At 41.5% G+C, this 14,619-nt stretch overlaps 2 protein-coding genes across 5 annotated transcripts in view; one reads left to right on the top strand and one right to left on the bottom strand.

Annotated features, from left to right (window-relative positions):
* Nucleotides 1–74: 74 nt before the first annotated feature.
* Nucleotides 75–4,818, bottom strand: LOC311111558 (dickkopf-related protein 3-like). The gene is made up of 7 exons (XM_084154310.1): nt 4,546–4,818; nt 4,075–4,200; nt 3,814–3,894; nt 2,469–2,561; nt 1,599–1,743; nt 1,026–1,182; nt 75–850 (listed from the first exon to the last, which is right to left on the bottom strand). Exons 1-7 carry the CDS (start codon nt 4,750–4,752, stop codon nt 763–765), a joined length of 897 nt encoding a protein of 298 aa, XP_084010436.1. The 5' UTR covers nt 4,753–4,818; the 3' UTR covers nt 75–762.
* Nucleotides 4,819–5,899: 1,081 nt separating this feature from the next.
* The window catches only part of LOC311111909 (F-actin-monooxygenase mical2b-like), a 53,380-nt gene continuing 44,660 nt past the window's right edge, over nt 5,900–14,619 (top strand). For all 4 annotated transcript variants that reach the window (XM_084154830.1, XM_084154831.1, XM_084154829.1 and 1 more), the window contains exon 1: nt 5,900–6,046. The gene's annotated coding sequence lies outside the window, so the exon portion shown is untranslated. The remainder of the gene's footprint in view (nt 6,047–14,619) is intronic.

Here is a 14,619-nt window from a genome sequence, read left to right as displayed (position 1 = left end):
TGCTGCATTTATATGGATTGAACATGATATACATATAAGAATATTTACATCTCAAGAATAGACATCTACATTTTCAAAGCCTTTTATTTCCTTGTGAGCAAAAGTTTTGCAAGCTGCATGTGTCTGGGTTATAGTTTCCATTACCAAGTTTGGGGTATGATGAGCTGACCTGTCATTTTCTGTCAGTGGTCCACATTCAGAAATGTCATCTGTCCTTGTTTAAACCACTATTTTAAACAAAAACCAGGATTAAGCAAGCTACTTCACATGTATACAGTACATTGTGTTGATTCTTTCTTCACCCCTAACTTGACTTAATTATTTTGAGCAAAGGGCCTCAACGGTGCATCTCCAGCGAACTCTCCATCCTTAAGGTAGGCGCATAAGTGAGACGAGCAGGATGGGGTATATTTCAGTACATATTTGCTCAAACATGAAGAACTCTTATTGCAGATTTGGAGTGTAGTCATCATACACACTACCTTTGAACAGTGAACGTCTAGGAATCGGGAATTTCCAAAAAGTCAATTCCATCTAATACATACATGGTGTTATGCACTATGCAAAATCTAGATTTTTGGTTAAATTCGAGCAAATAGAAAAAAACAGCAATGCCTTGAATAAATAATGACCAGCTTTTAGATGGAAGAATCTTACATGTAAGCCTTGTGAGAGGGGGAGCCACTTCATTTTCTAGGCTGAAATCACTGGAGACCCCTCTGATTGTCTACAGGCCTGAAAAGGTTGAGCTGCATGGTTACTCTAGACGATATAGTCAATTTCTGAATAAAGTGTGTCTGTCAGGTCCTCTTCACTCGAGTTCTCTCCTTTCAGACACAGCGAGCCTCGGCTGTTAAAGAGATAAGGAAATATCAACTTTGTAGCATCATTCTGGGTCAACAGCATTTTGAGTGATAGCTATGGCTTTTGTCTACCAAGTGTTTTTGCAAAAACAAATGTCATGACGTATGCCTTCATGTCAATTGAATATAAATGTTGCAGGTTTGCAGTACACAGATTCTTACCCGAGATGTTGACACTGGAGGTCCTCAGCACAGGGGCAGTGTTCCTTTGGTCCCTGGCCCTCTATGTCCCAGGACAGCAGCTCCATCAGGTGATTGGAGGAGCCATGACAGCGCTCACGCTCTATTGGCTTGGCCGTGCACACTGGGAACATCAGGGCTGACCACAAGGTAAGTGGAGAGAGATGGGTAGTGACAAAGGTAAGTGACTTCACTACAGAAACTTTAATAAAGGAGTACAGTATATGGACAGTGCTTGGAGGGGAAAGCAGGTTATGGGCCTTCACATGATCACTTAACTATCTGAAACTTCAATGCACCCTGCTTCACTTGACTTCATGACAATCATAATTGGCTAGGGATAATTACATTGAGAACAGAGGCTTTGTGGTATCGAAATTTGAAGCCTCCCTTTTTTGGATGTCAAAGAAATCCCTTTAGGTTTTTATCTGGCTGAGTCAAAGCCAAATGAAAGGAGCCCATTTTGCTCCCCACATGTTAATTTCATGTAGAATGACTCATGGTGTATAATTTAGCAGAGGAATTATGTTCTGCGTGTGGCCTTGTGGCCTGCACCTTTATGGATAGCACAGCAGAGGTCTGGGCTGCAGTCGTTCTGGTATTGGCAGATGCTGCCAGCTTCCCCCTTAGTGGCGTTCTGGCTGCACTGGCCCCACACACACAGCTGTCCTGTACAGCACTCCTCATCCTTTTTGCAGGGCTGGAACACACAAACACAGTGACAAACTGCATGACTGGTCTCTTGTAACTCTCGTAAGCTCTCTAGGTGCAGCAAATTCCTGCTACTTGTGCAAACTGAACCGATATTGGGGTCTAATTAATAGTGTGCTGTTCGACATATTACTGTGTTTTTCTGTGCAGGACATTAACACAGGCCTTATCAACTAGGAAGACCCTTAACTATTCTCAGCGTACCTTTGACTTTGAATGCAAGCCAGTCTCTACAGTATTATGTGGATGGATTTCCACTCTGCCCTGCCAAAAACATTGCTCTTAAATTAAATTAAATTGTATGTGTCTGTAGAGTAGGCTCTCGCATTACCTCTCATCCAGCTCCTCTCTTTGTCTGAGAGAGGTGGAGCTCATATTCAATCAGACCCATGCTTTGATGCGCAGCCAAGAGGAGAGAAGCTCTCCCCCATGAAACACTCCAGTTACACTTGTGGCAACACTGCAATGCAGTAACAATGCAGAAGCAGCTGCAACATATTGTTTAAGCAATCTACTGTTCTGTGATCGCTGTGTGTGTGCACGTGTGCACTGTTACAAAAACTGGAGATGGTCTAAAGTAGAACATAATAGGAACTAGGAAGGAGTCAAAGTCCCCTGGGAAATATAGGTCTGCATAAATACATTTTAGATGGGTTCAGTGTCAGGGTGTGTAAAATGTGTGTGGCACTGTTAATAACCATGAAATGGACCTACCACGTCGAGGGCTTTGCAGGTTAGACACTTTGATCGGTGTGTCTCATACCGGCAATATTTTCCCTTCTCACAGTCCTCATCAATGACACACTCCTGTAAAGAGGGGACAATCAGGACACACCCTCCTTCACAGATAAACATGCAGAGGGTCGCTATATGGTACCAAAGCCTCCCACAATCCAGAGTTTTGCACTATAAAACAGATTGTACTGGATAAATAGCCTAAATCAAACATGGTAGTCTTGAAATTATAGCCATGTACTATTGCAAACTTCTTTACAAAAGTTACTTTAAAATAACTTCAAAGTACATTTTTGAGGATGTGATACGTTGTTACAAGATCTCCTGCAATATTTATCTGTGCCTAAAGTGACCTGAATAAAATGGGCCTGCTGTTGAAAATGGGACAATGGGCTACTTGTCCCAACATTTTTAAGTAAACATCCAATTTCCTCTCACTTGTCTCTCTATCACATATGCTAACGAAAAGACTGGCAGGAATAGCACGATCCGAGACTGTGTATTATTTTTACTAAATATTAAAACCTGTGACTGCAATAAAGAAAATGCATGTTAAATGTACAAGATCTTATGACAATGACTAAACACAATGTTTACCAAAAGCACAGAATAAAATGATACAGACATTTCAAAGTTCTTGTTCAGAACTATCCAGCAAGATATTGTAACTAAAACCACCCAAACAAATAACTAAAAACCCCTCAGACTTTGGCTGATAAAATGGATTGAGCACTTCTTGCACTGGTTCCTGGTCAGAGGCCTGCTATAGCAGTAATCTCGTATCTGTCTCCAAAGACCTATACTGGTCAAAGACATGCACTCACGCACACATCCGGCCTGATTGATCGGTTTGATTCTTTTGCTATTATCTTGCCTGATCAGCAGCCTCATCAGGGCTGAGACATGGCTGCCATATATAATTAATGTACAGACAGGATGCAGCGCTGAAGAGAGCTTCTCAACCAGCCACCATCCTGCACATGTCACTCTGCCTGGGTAAGACGTAGCTTTAGCCTGGCTTATAGAGCATGAGACAGCACAGTTGAGACTGGAGAGGCGTACAGGGCATGGGGAAAGAGAAATGAGACGCCCAAACATGACAGCAGCTGTGGCCGCATGCAGAGCAGAGCAGCACAGAAAGAGGAAACAGCCGACGACTTGTTCAATCTTTCATGAATTGTGATTTGCATTAAGGATGGAATTGTATTCATCTTATGCCCACTGTCTTTAATAAACACAAAACACCAGTTAGAGTTATAGTGTTCCAGTTATTGTGGATAATATATGTTATTTTTATCTGTTGTAAATCATGATGTTCACTCACATGATTAATATTATTTCCCTTGCCACTGGACTGGATAATTGTTCTGGTGATGTGGGTCTCTCCTGTTCTGTTGTCTGTCTCCTGAAGAAAGAGAAACACATTTTGTAGGATTTCTGCAATGTTTCTTTCAGTCTTCATCACAAATGTGGGATGCCAAAATAATACTGCCATACAGTATTTCAATTGTTAATAGCATTTCAGCATCCTAGTTTTGAATCGAATACAGTACAATAATACATTTGAGTATGACTACTACTGTACCTTGTGTACGGTCTCTATGGTGTGGATGGATTGGTTTTCAACCACACTCTCAGAAGTGCTTTCGTTGTGGTAATTTGAGGGAAGGTCATGGGGATGCAAGCTGGACTTTGCACTCTCATTGTCCATCTAATGAGGTTTGATGCAAAAGATCAGTGTTGCATTGAGGTCACCACTGTTTTTTTCCTTTACAACTTGTGCATGTTAAGATTGACTTCGACTCATCGCAACCCACACTGGCAACTGTTTTTATTAGTAAAATAAAGGTCAAGTTAAATTTGTGGTTGCTTTAACAGTAAAGTTATAGATCAACTAAAGTGATATAATAAGAGTGTACTGCACTGTTATCTGTTGCATTTTACATAACATTGGAAATCATATAAATGAAAGGGCTGCTATGGGATATAATAGGCTAATTTATTTTTATCAAAGCTCTGCAAATATAAGTCTGAGTAGACCTAACCATTAACCAACCTGGTGCACCGCGTCCTCCAGTTTAGTATGCGTGTCCTCCATCAGTTGCTCTACCTCCTCAAACATCTCGTTTAATGTCGTGTGTCCTTGTGCCAAATTATCCTCAAGGATCTGGTTGGTGTCCAAATCCACGGGCCTGGCAGATTCAGGAAGGAGGATGCCATGGATAGACGATAGGCTCAGGGTTAGAAGATAGAGATACAACATCCTTGCTGCTGCGTGAAAAGGCACCAGAATGAAATAGGTTCTTAGGACGTCGCCTCTGCGCACTGGGTGTGTGCGATGATGCTGCTGCTGGGGCACTGTCGGAAGAGAGCGGGGAGGGGGAGATAGATCATGTATTTAATCATGTATTTATATTTTGAGAAAGTCTATTTTGCCCCAAGTTATGCGACGACTGTAGGCTATAGCCTAATTGACAGGTGCAAGCCAAGGTGATACGTTTTCGATGCTCTGACCTTTCATAGTGGCACCAGTGGCGACAACGACTCTTTATTTTGACTCTTCAATTAGAAGTTTATAATTCACTTGTTATTATGTCTCCCAATTAGTAGGCCTAGTTACAATGTATTAAAGTTGTGATAATTAGGCTACACAGTAATAGAGTCTGCTGTGACGTATGTAAACGTGATGCATAATATGGCTCTGTCGCATGTTTTCTCCCATTTACCACTAGATGGCCTCATTTACATGGAAGATATTTTCATGACATTGGAGCAGAGAGGTCTCAATGTGATTAAACGTGATCACCATCATCCGAACGTGTCGTTTTATGTCATCGAAGAAACAGTCAATACTTTAAAAGCAGTCCAATTTTACTCACTGCGTTATTGATTGTCAAATGTAGCCTATTAGGGGATAAAATACTTTTGCGTAATTTGACGCATGTTCTTTGTTTTGTTTGTTCTTTAAACATTATACTGGACACTGAACAGCTGGATATATTTTTGTGCTAGAGCCTGTGCACGTGCCTCAATCACTTGCTGAGTGCAACTTGCGCCTCAAAATGTATTTGAATTATTACAATGATATACATAATAATTTTGGCTATATGCTAATATTCCATTTGGTTAATTTATTTGTAGCTTAATTAGCAAAATACCCATTAAACTTAAATCCAGTTTTATTCTCCATAAAATAATCAGAGTATACTACCCTATCTATGCTGTCAATTTGTTCCACTGTGGCTACATTTACAGTATTTGCGTCTACAGTTGTAATGAAGCCTTTATAATTTAAATTTCGAGCACAGTGTATCAGAAGTTACCATTGGGTCTTGTAATATCCAGCACCGCCCTCATGTAATAGACGGGAGGTACTGTGGTGAGACAGAGTGAGACAGTAATTTAGCCCAGTAGTAGTTCAGAGTGAGTGACTGGAGCCAGCGCAAATTCTATTAGATACATTTTCTCTGACCGGTCATTGTGGTTTTGAATATCCCTCTTCAATCAACTGTGAAGACTGGAGCAGTTGACTTATTTTTTCTCATCTGTAAACTAAAGTAAGTCACACTTCCAATTACGCATTATTCACAAATCAGTGACCGCTGGGCAGATGTCTAAGCAATTGAGCAACATGACAGTTGAGCCTGAACACTGTTACATGGTTCATTCAAGGTTGTAAAATCTAATCTCATTTGAGGAATTGATTTTGTTTCTCTACTGTGGGATTTGTAAATGTTCTTTGCCTTAGTATTCAAACAAATACATACTGATAGGATTAGATACAGATTCATGTACATACAGTAAGAGCCTGTGTGTCTGAACTGGACAATAAAACATCTGGTTTGTCTCCATGCTCTGATAAGATAGCTCTGTGTGTTCAACCATTATAATAATGATGTATGTGTCTCCACCATAATCTAGGTTTTAAAGCCTTATGCTTGATATGTCTGGCTGAGTTTTACAATGGTATAGGCTACTACCATGGCATTATATTTTCTTTAAAGTTACATTGAGTTACATTAAGAGAGAGACAGTAAATTGCTAACACTGTACTACTAGTTTGAGTAGCGTGATTGTCACCAGAGACAAGTGACGATTGAAGACTAAAGGATAATCTGAGTATCCAGGCTGGAACTTTTCTCACAACTTCTCCCGTATACAGTACCAGTCAAAAGTTTGGACACACCTACTCATTCCATGGTTTTTCTTTATTTTTTACTATTTTCTACATTGTATAATAATAGTGAAGACATCAAAACCATGAAATAACACATATGGAATCATGTAGTAACCAAAAAAGTGTTAAACAAATCAAAATATGTTTTATATTTGAGATTCTTCAAAGTAGCCACCCTTTGCCTTGATGACAGCTTTGCACACTCTTGGCATTCTCTCAACCAGCTTCATGAGGTTGTCACCTGGAATGCATTTCAATTAACAAGTGGGCCTTGTTAAAAGATAATTTGTGGAATTTTTTTCCTTAATGCATTTGAGCCAATCAGTATACCACCCCTACAAGGTAGGGGTGGTATACAGAAGATAGCCCTATTTGGTAAAAGTCCAAGTCCATATTATGGCAAGAACAGCTCAAATAAGCAAAGAGAAACGACAGTCCATCATTACTTTAAGACATGAAGGTCAGTCAATCTGGAAAATGTCAAGAACTTTGAAAGTTTCTTCAAGTGCAGTCGCAAAAACCATCAAGTGTGATGATGAAACTGGCTCTCATGAGGACCGCCACAGGAAAGGAAGACCCAGAGTTACCTCTGCTGGCTGCAGAGGATAAGTTCATTAGAGTTACCAACCTCAGAAATTGCAGCCCAAATAAATGCTTCACAGAGTTCAAGTACAGACACATCTCAACATCAACTGTTCAGAGGAGACTGCGTGAATCAGGCCTTCATGGTCGAATTGCTGCAAAGAAACCACTACTAAAGGACACCAATTATCAGAAGAGACTTGCTTGGGTCAAGAAACACGAGCAATGGACATTAAACCAGTGGAAATCTGTCCTTTGGTCTGATGAGTCCACATTTTAGATATTTGGTTCCAACTGCCATGTCTTTGTGAGACGCAGAGTAAGTAAACAGATGATCGCCGCATGTGTAGTTCCCACCGTGAAGCATGGAAGTGGTGGTGTTATGGTGTGGGGGTGCTTTGCTGGTGACACTGTTGGTGATTTATTTAGAATTCAAGGCACAGTTAACCAGCATGGCTACCACAGCATTCTGCAGCGATACGCCATCACATCTGGTTTGCGCTTAGTGGGACTATCATTTGTTTTTCAGCAGGATAATGACCCAACACTCCTCCAGGCTGTGTAAGGGCTATTTGACCAAGAAGGAGAGTGATGGAGTGCTGCATCAGATGACCTGGCCTCCATAATCACCCGACCTCAACCCAATTGAGATGGTTTGGGATGAGTTGGACTGCAGAGTGAAGGAAAAGCAGCCAACAAGTGCTCAGCATATGTGGGAACTCCTTCAAGACTGTTGGAAAAGCATTCCAGGTGAAGCTGGTTGAGATAATGCCAAGAGTGTGCAAAGCTGTCATCAATGCAAATGGTGTATAATGGAATATATTTTGATTTGTTTAACACTTTTCTGGGTACTACATGATTCCATATGTGTTATTTAATAGTGTTGATGTCTTCACTATTATTCTACAATGTAGAAAATAGTAAAACAATAAAGAAGAACCCTTGAATGAGTAGGTGTGTCCAAACTTTTGACTGAGAGAAGTTATGAGAAAAGTTCCAGCCTGAATACTCAGAGATAATCATTTAGTCTTCAATCATCACTTGTCTCAGGTGAGACTATGTTTATGCCAAATTAGAAATGGTCACAATTTTGGATTCATTTATCGATTGAAATCAAGTTTTATTTATATGGCACATTTCAGACATGAATGCAACACAATGTGCTTCACAGGAAAAAACATAAATAAAAACAATGAAAATAAATACAGAAATATTTACTACACAACAAACATAAGAGGATAAAAAACTGAAGAATAACCATAAACACTGAAAGACTAAAAAAGCACCCTAAGGAAAAGCAATGTTAAAAAGGTGTGTTTTAAGATCTCTTTTAAATATGTTCAGTTTCGGCCGCCCTCAGGTTCTCTGGTAGGCTATGCCTTTATGCTTGATGTATCTGGCTGAGTTTTACAATTGTATAGGCTTCTACCATGGCATGGTATTTTCTTTACATTGAGTTACATTAAGAGAAAGACAATGATTAAGCAGTCATTCATTGAGGGTTCATCACCCTTTTATCTCAGGAAAACTATATTATTATCAGATTATTGTTTTCTTAATCATAGTATATTGTAAAGGATCTATTATATTGTATTTATATCAACAGATATTACTGTCTGCACAAGCCAGTGAGCATTTTCTGCTTCCCTTCCTGTGAACTTTCAAAACCGCTGCTACCTGTTTGAGTTGGGGGTGATAAGCAGCATTTCTCATGCAGCAGCTCGAAGAGCAGCCTCCCCCTGCAGCTCTTAGTGGTGAAATACAGAGTTACACAACTGGAAATGGTTCCTTGCATGTCAATGGGTAGTGGGGGCACAAATACACAGGGAGAGGTATGGTAACACTGTCAGTCTGCTGTAGTGCTGCTGTTCCTGTCAGATGAATTACTGCTCTGAGAGAGGGGGGAGAGGCATGATATATAGAGTTTAGTGAGTGAGAAAAACAACACTCCCTCTCTATGTTCCCCTTTCATAAGAGTTATTAGAAGTTCTAAGCTTACTCACTAACCCATGTTTGATCTTGAGTTTGAACTTGTGGCTTTAAATAATAAATACTGTACAGTAGGCTATGTTTTTCTTTGTCCCAGGTGAGACACATTAGCTACAGCACACAAGGTCAGATGATCACAGATCAGTTTCAGAGACAACTGTAAGGTATTTAGATACAGTATATCAGCAGTTATAAGCACACATTTTGGATGACTGAAATCTGAATGGAATTGTCCATTTTCTTTGTGGTACTCTTGAAAGTGTACCTACAGTATGTAGTGGTATCTGTCTGATTATGTTTATCTTAAAGTCACACTAGAAAACAGGCCACTGTGAGTACCTGGCCATGAGAGAACGGCTGTGATTCGGTAAGAACATTTTGAGAATGCAGCAGCAGTCATAGTCATGTAATTTTCCGCCCCCTCTTGAATGACCAATCATTTCCTGTGCATCCTGTGCCGGTTGAAAACATGGCACGCTCTTCCTCATACTACTGTAAGACTTAAAGTCCTGCTTTATTACTCTGTGATTCACTACCTTACTCATAGAGTATGTGTCAACATCTCAATAGACTACATGTCTGAATCTGTCTCAGGCATTGATTGGCCATGTGTGATTTAAATACTCTATTCTCCCTGGATTAAAAAAACATTGCACGCTCAAAGAAAAAAGTATTTCTTGTGCCATAAAGCAACTGAAGTTAAGGTACAGTAAAAATAATATTGTTCACTAAGATTTATACACTTGCTGTTAGCCATGGGAGTATACTCTTAGAAAAAATTGTTATTTGGTGTACTGTATAGAACTTTTAGGTGTTCCATATATGAAGCAAGCGATATAACCCTTTTTGGTTCTATATGGAACCTTTTTCCAAGACTATACAACATAGACAAATCTGATTACTTTAGTGCCAATGTTTTAGCACAGTGTATACAACAGAAATGAACAAATCAAAAGTTTATCTGTAGATCTACACTTTTCTTCTGTCATTTTTCTATTCTTGTTTTTATCACCATACCTATACTATCTGGAATAACAATAAATCATCAGGTTCGACTTGTTCTCCCCAAAAGCAGATTTATAAAAAGATCACAAGGCTTTATATCAGGAGTGAATGTAGAGATGTAAAGATGCTGAAGGTTTATGGTCTCTCTCTAGACGTCACAGTTAGTCTAATTGAGGGGGCAGGTGTGTAAAGATCAGATCCATGCTGATTTATTACATTTTAATATAAGTCTGCAAGAAAATTCCTAAATGTTGTTAAAACTCAAGAGTTAGTGTGTTGACAAAATATCTGAACTTGCCCCTCTTGGGGAGTTTCCCGATCTCAGCACGAACCTGCTGTTCTTGTAATTTAGTCAAAATCGACTTAGATGCAAATGCTGCTAGCAGCCAGCCTCATCTTCTCAGTGTGTAATTAGTGGTTGGACCAAAGCTTCAGGGGCGGACTGGGACAAAAATTCAGCCCTGGCATTCGTCACACCAGCCCCCATCCACATAATAATTTGCATTTCCTGTTGCTGCAGGATATTTTTCCTGCTGTAGCAAATTGGCTCAAATTAAGATCATACATCTGTGTCTCTCTGTTTTCTTCCTACCTCACCACTGAGCTGTCTCTGCTAAGCCTCCTTTCCAACAGCACTGATACCAGAAGACCAGGGGACCACACTGCCTGTGATGGGCCCAGAAACATCTATAGTTGTGAATAAATAAATAAATTTATTAGAAGAAAAAAAAAAGAAGGAATAAATGCCTATTGGATAACCATTGGGCCATAACAACTTATAAAAGCAAGGAGTGCCTGGCTGTCATACATGTCGTCCCCTATCCTAAGGGTTAATTACTATTACATATACAATACCAGTCAAAAGTTTGGACACACCTACTCATTCAATGGTTTTTCTTTATTTTTACAATTTTCTACATTGTAGAATAATAGTGAAGACATCACAACTATGAAATAACACATATGGCATCATGTAGTAACCAAAAAAGTGTTAAATAAATCAAAATATATTTTAGATTTTTCAAAGTAGCCACCCTTTGCCTTGATGACAGCTTTGCACATTATTGGCATTCTCTCAACCAGCTTCACCTGGAATGCTTTTCAAACAGTCGTGTTATTTCATATAGCATTGGCGCCGGAGGAGATGGCGGCCGTTTTACGGGCTCCTAACCAATTGTGCTATTGTGTGCGTTATTTGTAACTTATTTTGTACATAATGTTTCTGCCACCGTCTCTTATGACCGAAAATAGCTTCTGGATATCAGGACAGCGATTACTCACCTCGTCCTGGACAAAGATTTTTTCTTTAACGAGTTGGCCGCAAAGGATTTACTTCAGACACCTGATAAGGCCCAAATCCCCGTAATTCACATGAAGAAGAGACGGAGATATCGGGGACGTAGGTCGGGGTGCCTCTACCATCAGTCCTATTAGCCAACGTACCATAATTGGATAATAAAATGGATGAGCTACGATCAAGAATATCCTACCAACGGGACATTAAAAACTGTAATATCTTATGTTTCGCCAAGTCGTGGCTGAACGACGACATGGAAAACATACAGCTGGTGGGGTTTTCGGTGCATAGGCAAGATAGAACAGCTGCCTCCGGTAAGACAAGGGGTGGCGGTCTGTGTATATTTGTAAATAACAGCTGGTGCATGAAATCTAATATTAAGGAAGTCTCAAGGTTTTGCTCACCTGAGGTAGAGTATCTCATGATAAGCTGTAGACCACACTATTTACCAAGAGAGTTTTCATCTATATTTTTTGTTGCTGTCTATTTACCACCACAAACCGATGCTGGCACTAAGACCGCACTCAAGTAGCTGTATAAGGCCATAAGTAAACAAGAAAATGCTCATCCAGAGGCCGTGCTCCTAGTGGCCGGGGACTTTAATGCAGGGAAACTTAAATCCGTTTTACCTCATTTCTACCAGCATGTTAAATGTGCAACCAGAGGAAAAAAAACTATAGACCACCTTTACTCCACACACAGAGACGCGTACAAAGCTCTCCCTTGCCCTCCATTTGGCAAATCTGACAATAATTCTATCCTCCTGATTCCTGATTACAAGCAAAAACTAAAGCAGGAAGTACCAGTGACTCACTCAATACAGAAGTGGTCAGATGACACAGATGCTAAGCTACAGGACTGTTTTGCTAGCACAGACTGGAATATGTTCCGGGATTCTTCCGACGGCTTTGAGGAGTACACCACATTAGTCACTGGCTTCATCAATAAGTGCTTCGATGACGTCGTCCCCACAGTGACCGTATGTACATACCCCAACCAGAAGTCATGGATTACAGGCAACATCTGCACTGAGCTAAAGGGTAGAGCTGCCGCTTTCAAGGAGCGGGACTGTAACCCGGACGGTTATAAGAAATTCCGCTATGCCCTCCGACGAACCATCAAACAGGCCAAGTGTCAATACAGGACTAAGATTGAATTGTACTACACCGGCTCCGATGCTTGTCGGATGTGGCAGGGCTTGCAAACTATTACGGACTACAAAGGGAAGCACAGCCGCGAGCTGCTCATTGACACGAGCCTACCAGACAAACTATGCATGAGAGCATCAGCTGTTCCCGGACGACTGTGTGATCACATTCTCCGTAGCCGATGTGAGTAAGACCTTTAAACAGGTCAACATTCACAAGGCTTCAGGGCCAGACGGATTACCAGGATGTGTACTCCAAGCATGCGCTGACCAACTGGCAAGTGTCTTCACTGACTTTTCAACCTGTCCCTGACTGAGTCTGTAATACCAACATGTTTCAAGCAGACCACCATAGTCCCTGTGCCCAATAACACTAAGGTAACCATGAAGTGCTTTGAAAGGCTGGTCATGGCTCACATCAACACCATTATCCCAGAAACCCTCAACCCACTCCAATTTGCATACCGCCCCAACAGATCCACAGATGATGCAATCTCTATTGCACTCCACACTGCCCTTTCCCACCTGGACAAAAGGAACACCTACGTGAGAATGCTATTCATTGACTCCAGCTCAGCGTTCAACACCATAATGCCCTCAAAGCTCATCACTAAGCTAAGGACCGTGGGACTAAACACCTCCCTCTGCAACTGGATCCTGGACTTCCTGACAGGCCGCCCCCAGGTGGTAAGGGTAGGTAACAACACATCTGCCACGCTGATCCTCAACATGGGGGCCCCTCAGGGGTGCATTCTCAGTCCCCTCCTGTACTCCCTGTTCACCCATGACTGCATGGCCAAGCACGACTCCAACACCATCATTAAGTTTGCCAATGACACAACAGTGGTAGGCCTGATCACCGACAACGATGAGATCTGACCGTGTGGTGCCAGGATAACAACCTCTCCCTCAACGTGATCAAGACAAAGAAGATGATTGTGGACTACAGGAAAAGGAGGACCAAGCACGCCCCAATTCTCATCGACGGGGCTGTAGTGGAGCAGGTTGAGAGCTTCAAGTTCCTTGGTGTCCACATCACCAACAAGCTATCATGGTTCAAACACACCAAGACAGTCATGAAGAGGGCACGACAAAGCCTATTCCCCCTCAGGAGACTGAAAAGATTTGGCATGGGTCCTCAGATCCTCAAAAAGTTATACAGCTGCACCATCGAGAGCATCCTGTCTGGTTGCATCACTGCCTGGTATGGCAACTGCTCGGCCTCCGACTGCAAGGCACTACAGAGGGTAGTGCGTACGGCACAGTACATCACTGGGGCCAAGCTTCTTGCCATCCAGGACCTATATACCAGGCGGTGTTAGAGGAAGGCCCTAAAAATTGCCAAAGACTCCAGCCACCCTAGTCATAGACTGGTCTCTCTGCTACCAAGCAAGCGTTACCGGAGTGCCTAGTCTAGATCCAAAAGGCTTCTTAACAGCTTCTACCCCCAAGTCATAAGACTCAAATGGCTACCTGGACTATTTGCATTGTCCTCCACCCCCTCTTTTTACGCTGCTGCTACTCTCTGTTTATTATCTATGCATGGTCACTTTACCTCTACCCACATGTACATATTACCTCAATTACCTGGACTAACCTGTTCCCCCAGACATTGACTCTGTACCTGTACCCCTGAATATAGCCTTGCTACTGTTATCCCCCAGACATTGACTCTGTACCAGTACCCCCTGTATATAGCCTTGCTACTGTTATCCCCCAGACATTGACTCTGTACCAGTACCCCCTGTATATAGCCTTGCTACTGTTATCCCCCAGACATTGACTCTGTATCTGTACCCCTGTATATAGCCTTGCTACTGTTATCCCCCAGACATTGACGCTGTACCAGTACCCCCTGTATATAGCCTTGCTACTGTTATCCCCCAGACATTGACGCTGTACCTGTACCCCTGTATATAGCCTTGCTACTGTT

This window comes from Coregonus lavaretus (assembly GCF_964263955.1).
Source record: "Coregonus lavaretus genome assembly, chromosome: 37".
Taxonomy (NCBI): Eukaryota; Metazoa; Chordata; class Actinopteri; order Salmoniformes; family Salmonidae; genus Coregonus; species Coregonus lavaretus.
Note: the sequence above shows the minus strand (reverse complement) of the source record. Positions and strands in the feature narration are given on the sequence as shown.

What these genes read in the sequence shown, in the direction of transcription:
- LOC311111558 (XM_084154310.1), bottom strand. Translation starts at nt 4,752, where the DNA reads ATGTTGTATCTCTATCTTCTAACCCTGAGCCTATCGTCTATCCATGGC. An exon ending in AGGGAAATAATATTAATCAT is followed by an intron (nt 2,562 to 3,813) that starts GTGAGTGAACAT and finishes CCCTCTTTACAG; the next exon opens with GAGTGTGTCATTGATGAGGA. An exon ending in CTGCTGTGCTATCCATAAAG is followed by an intron (nt 1,183 to 1,598) that starts GTGCAGGCCACA and finishes CCTTGTGGTCAG; the next exon opens with CCCTGATGTTCCCAGTGTGC.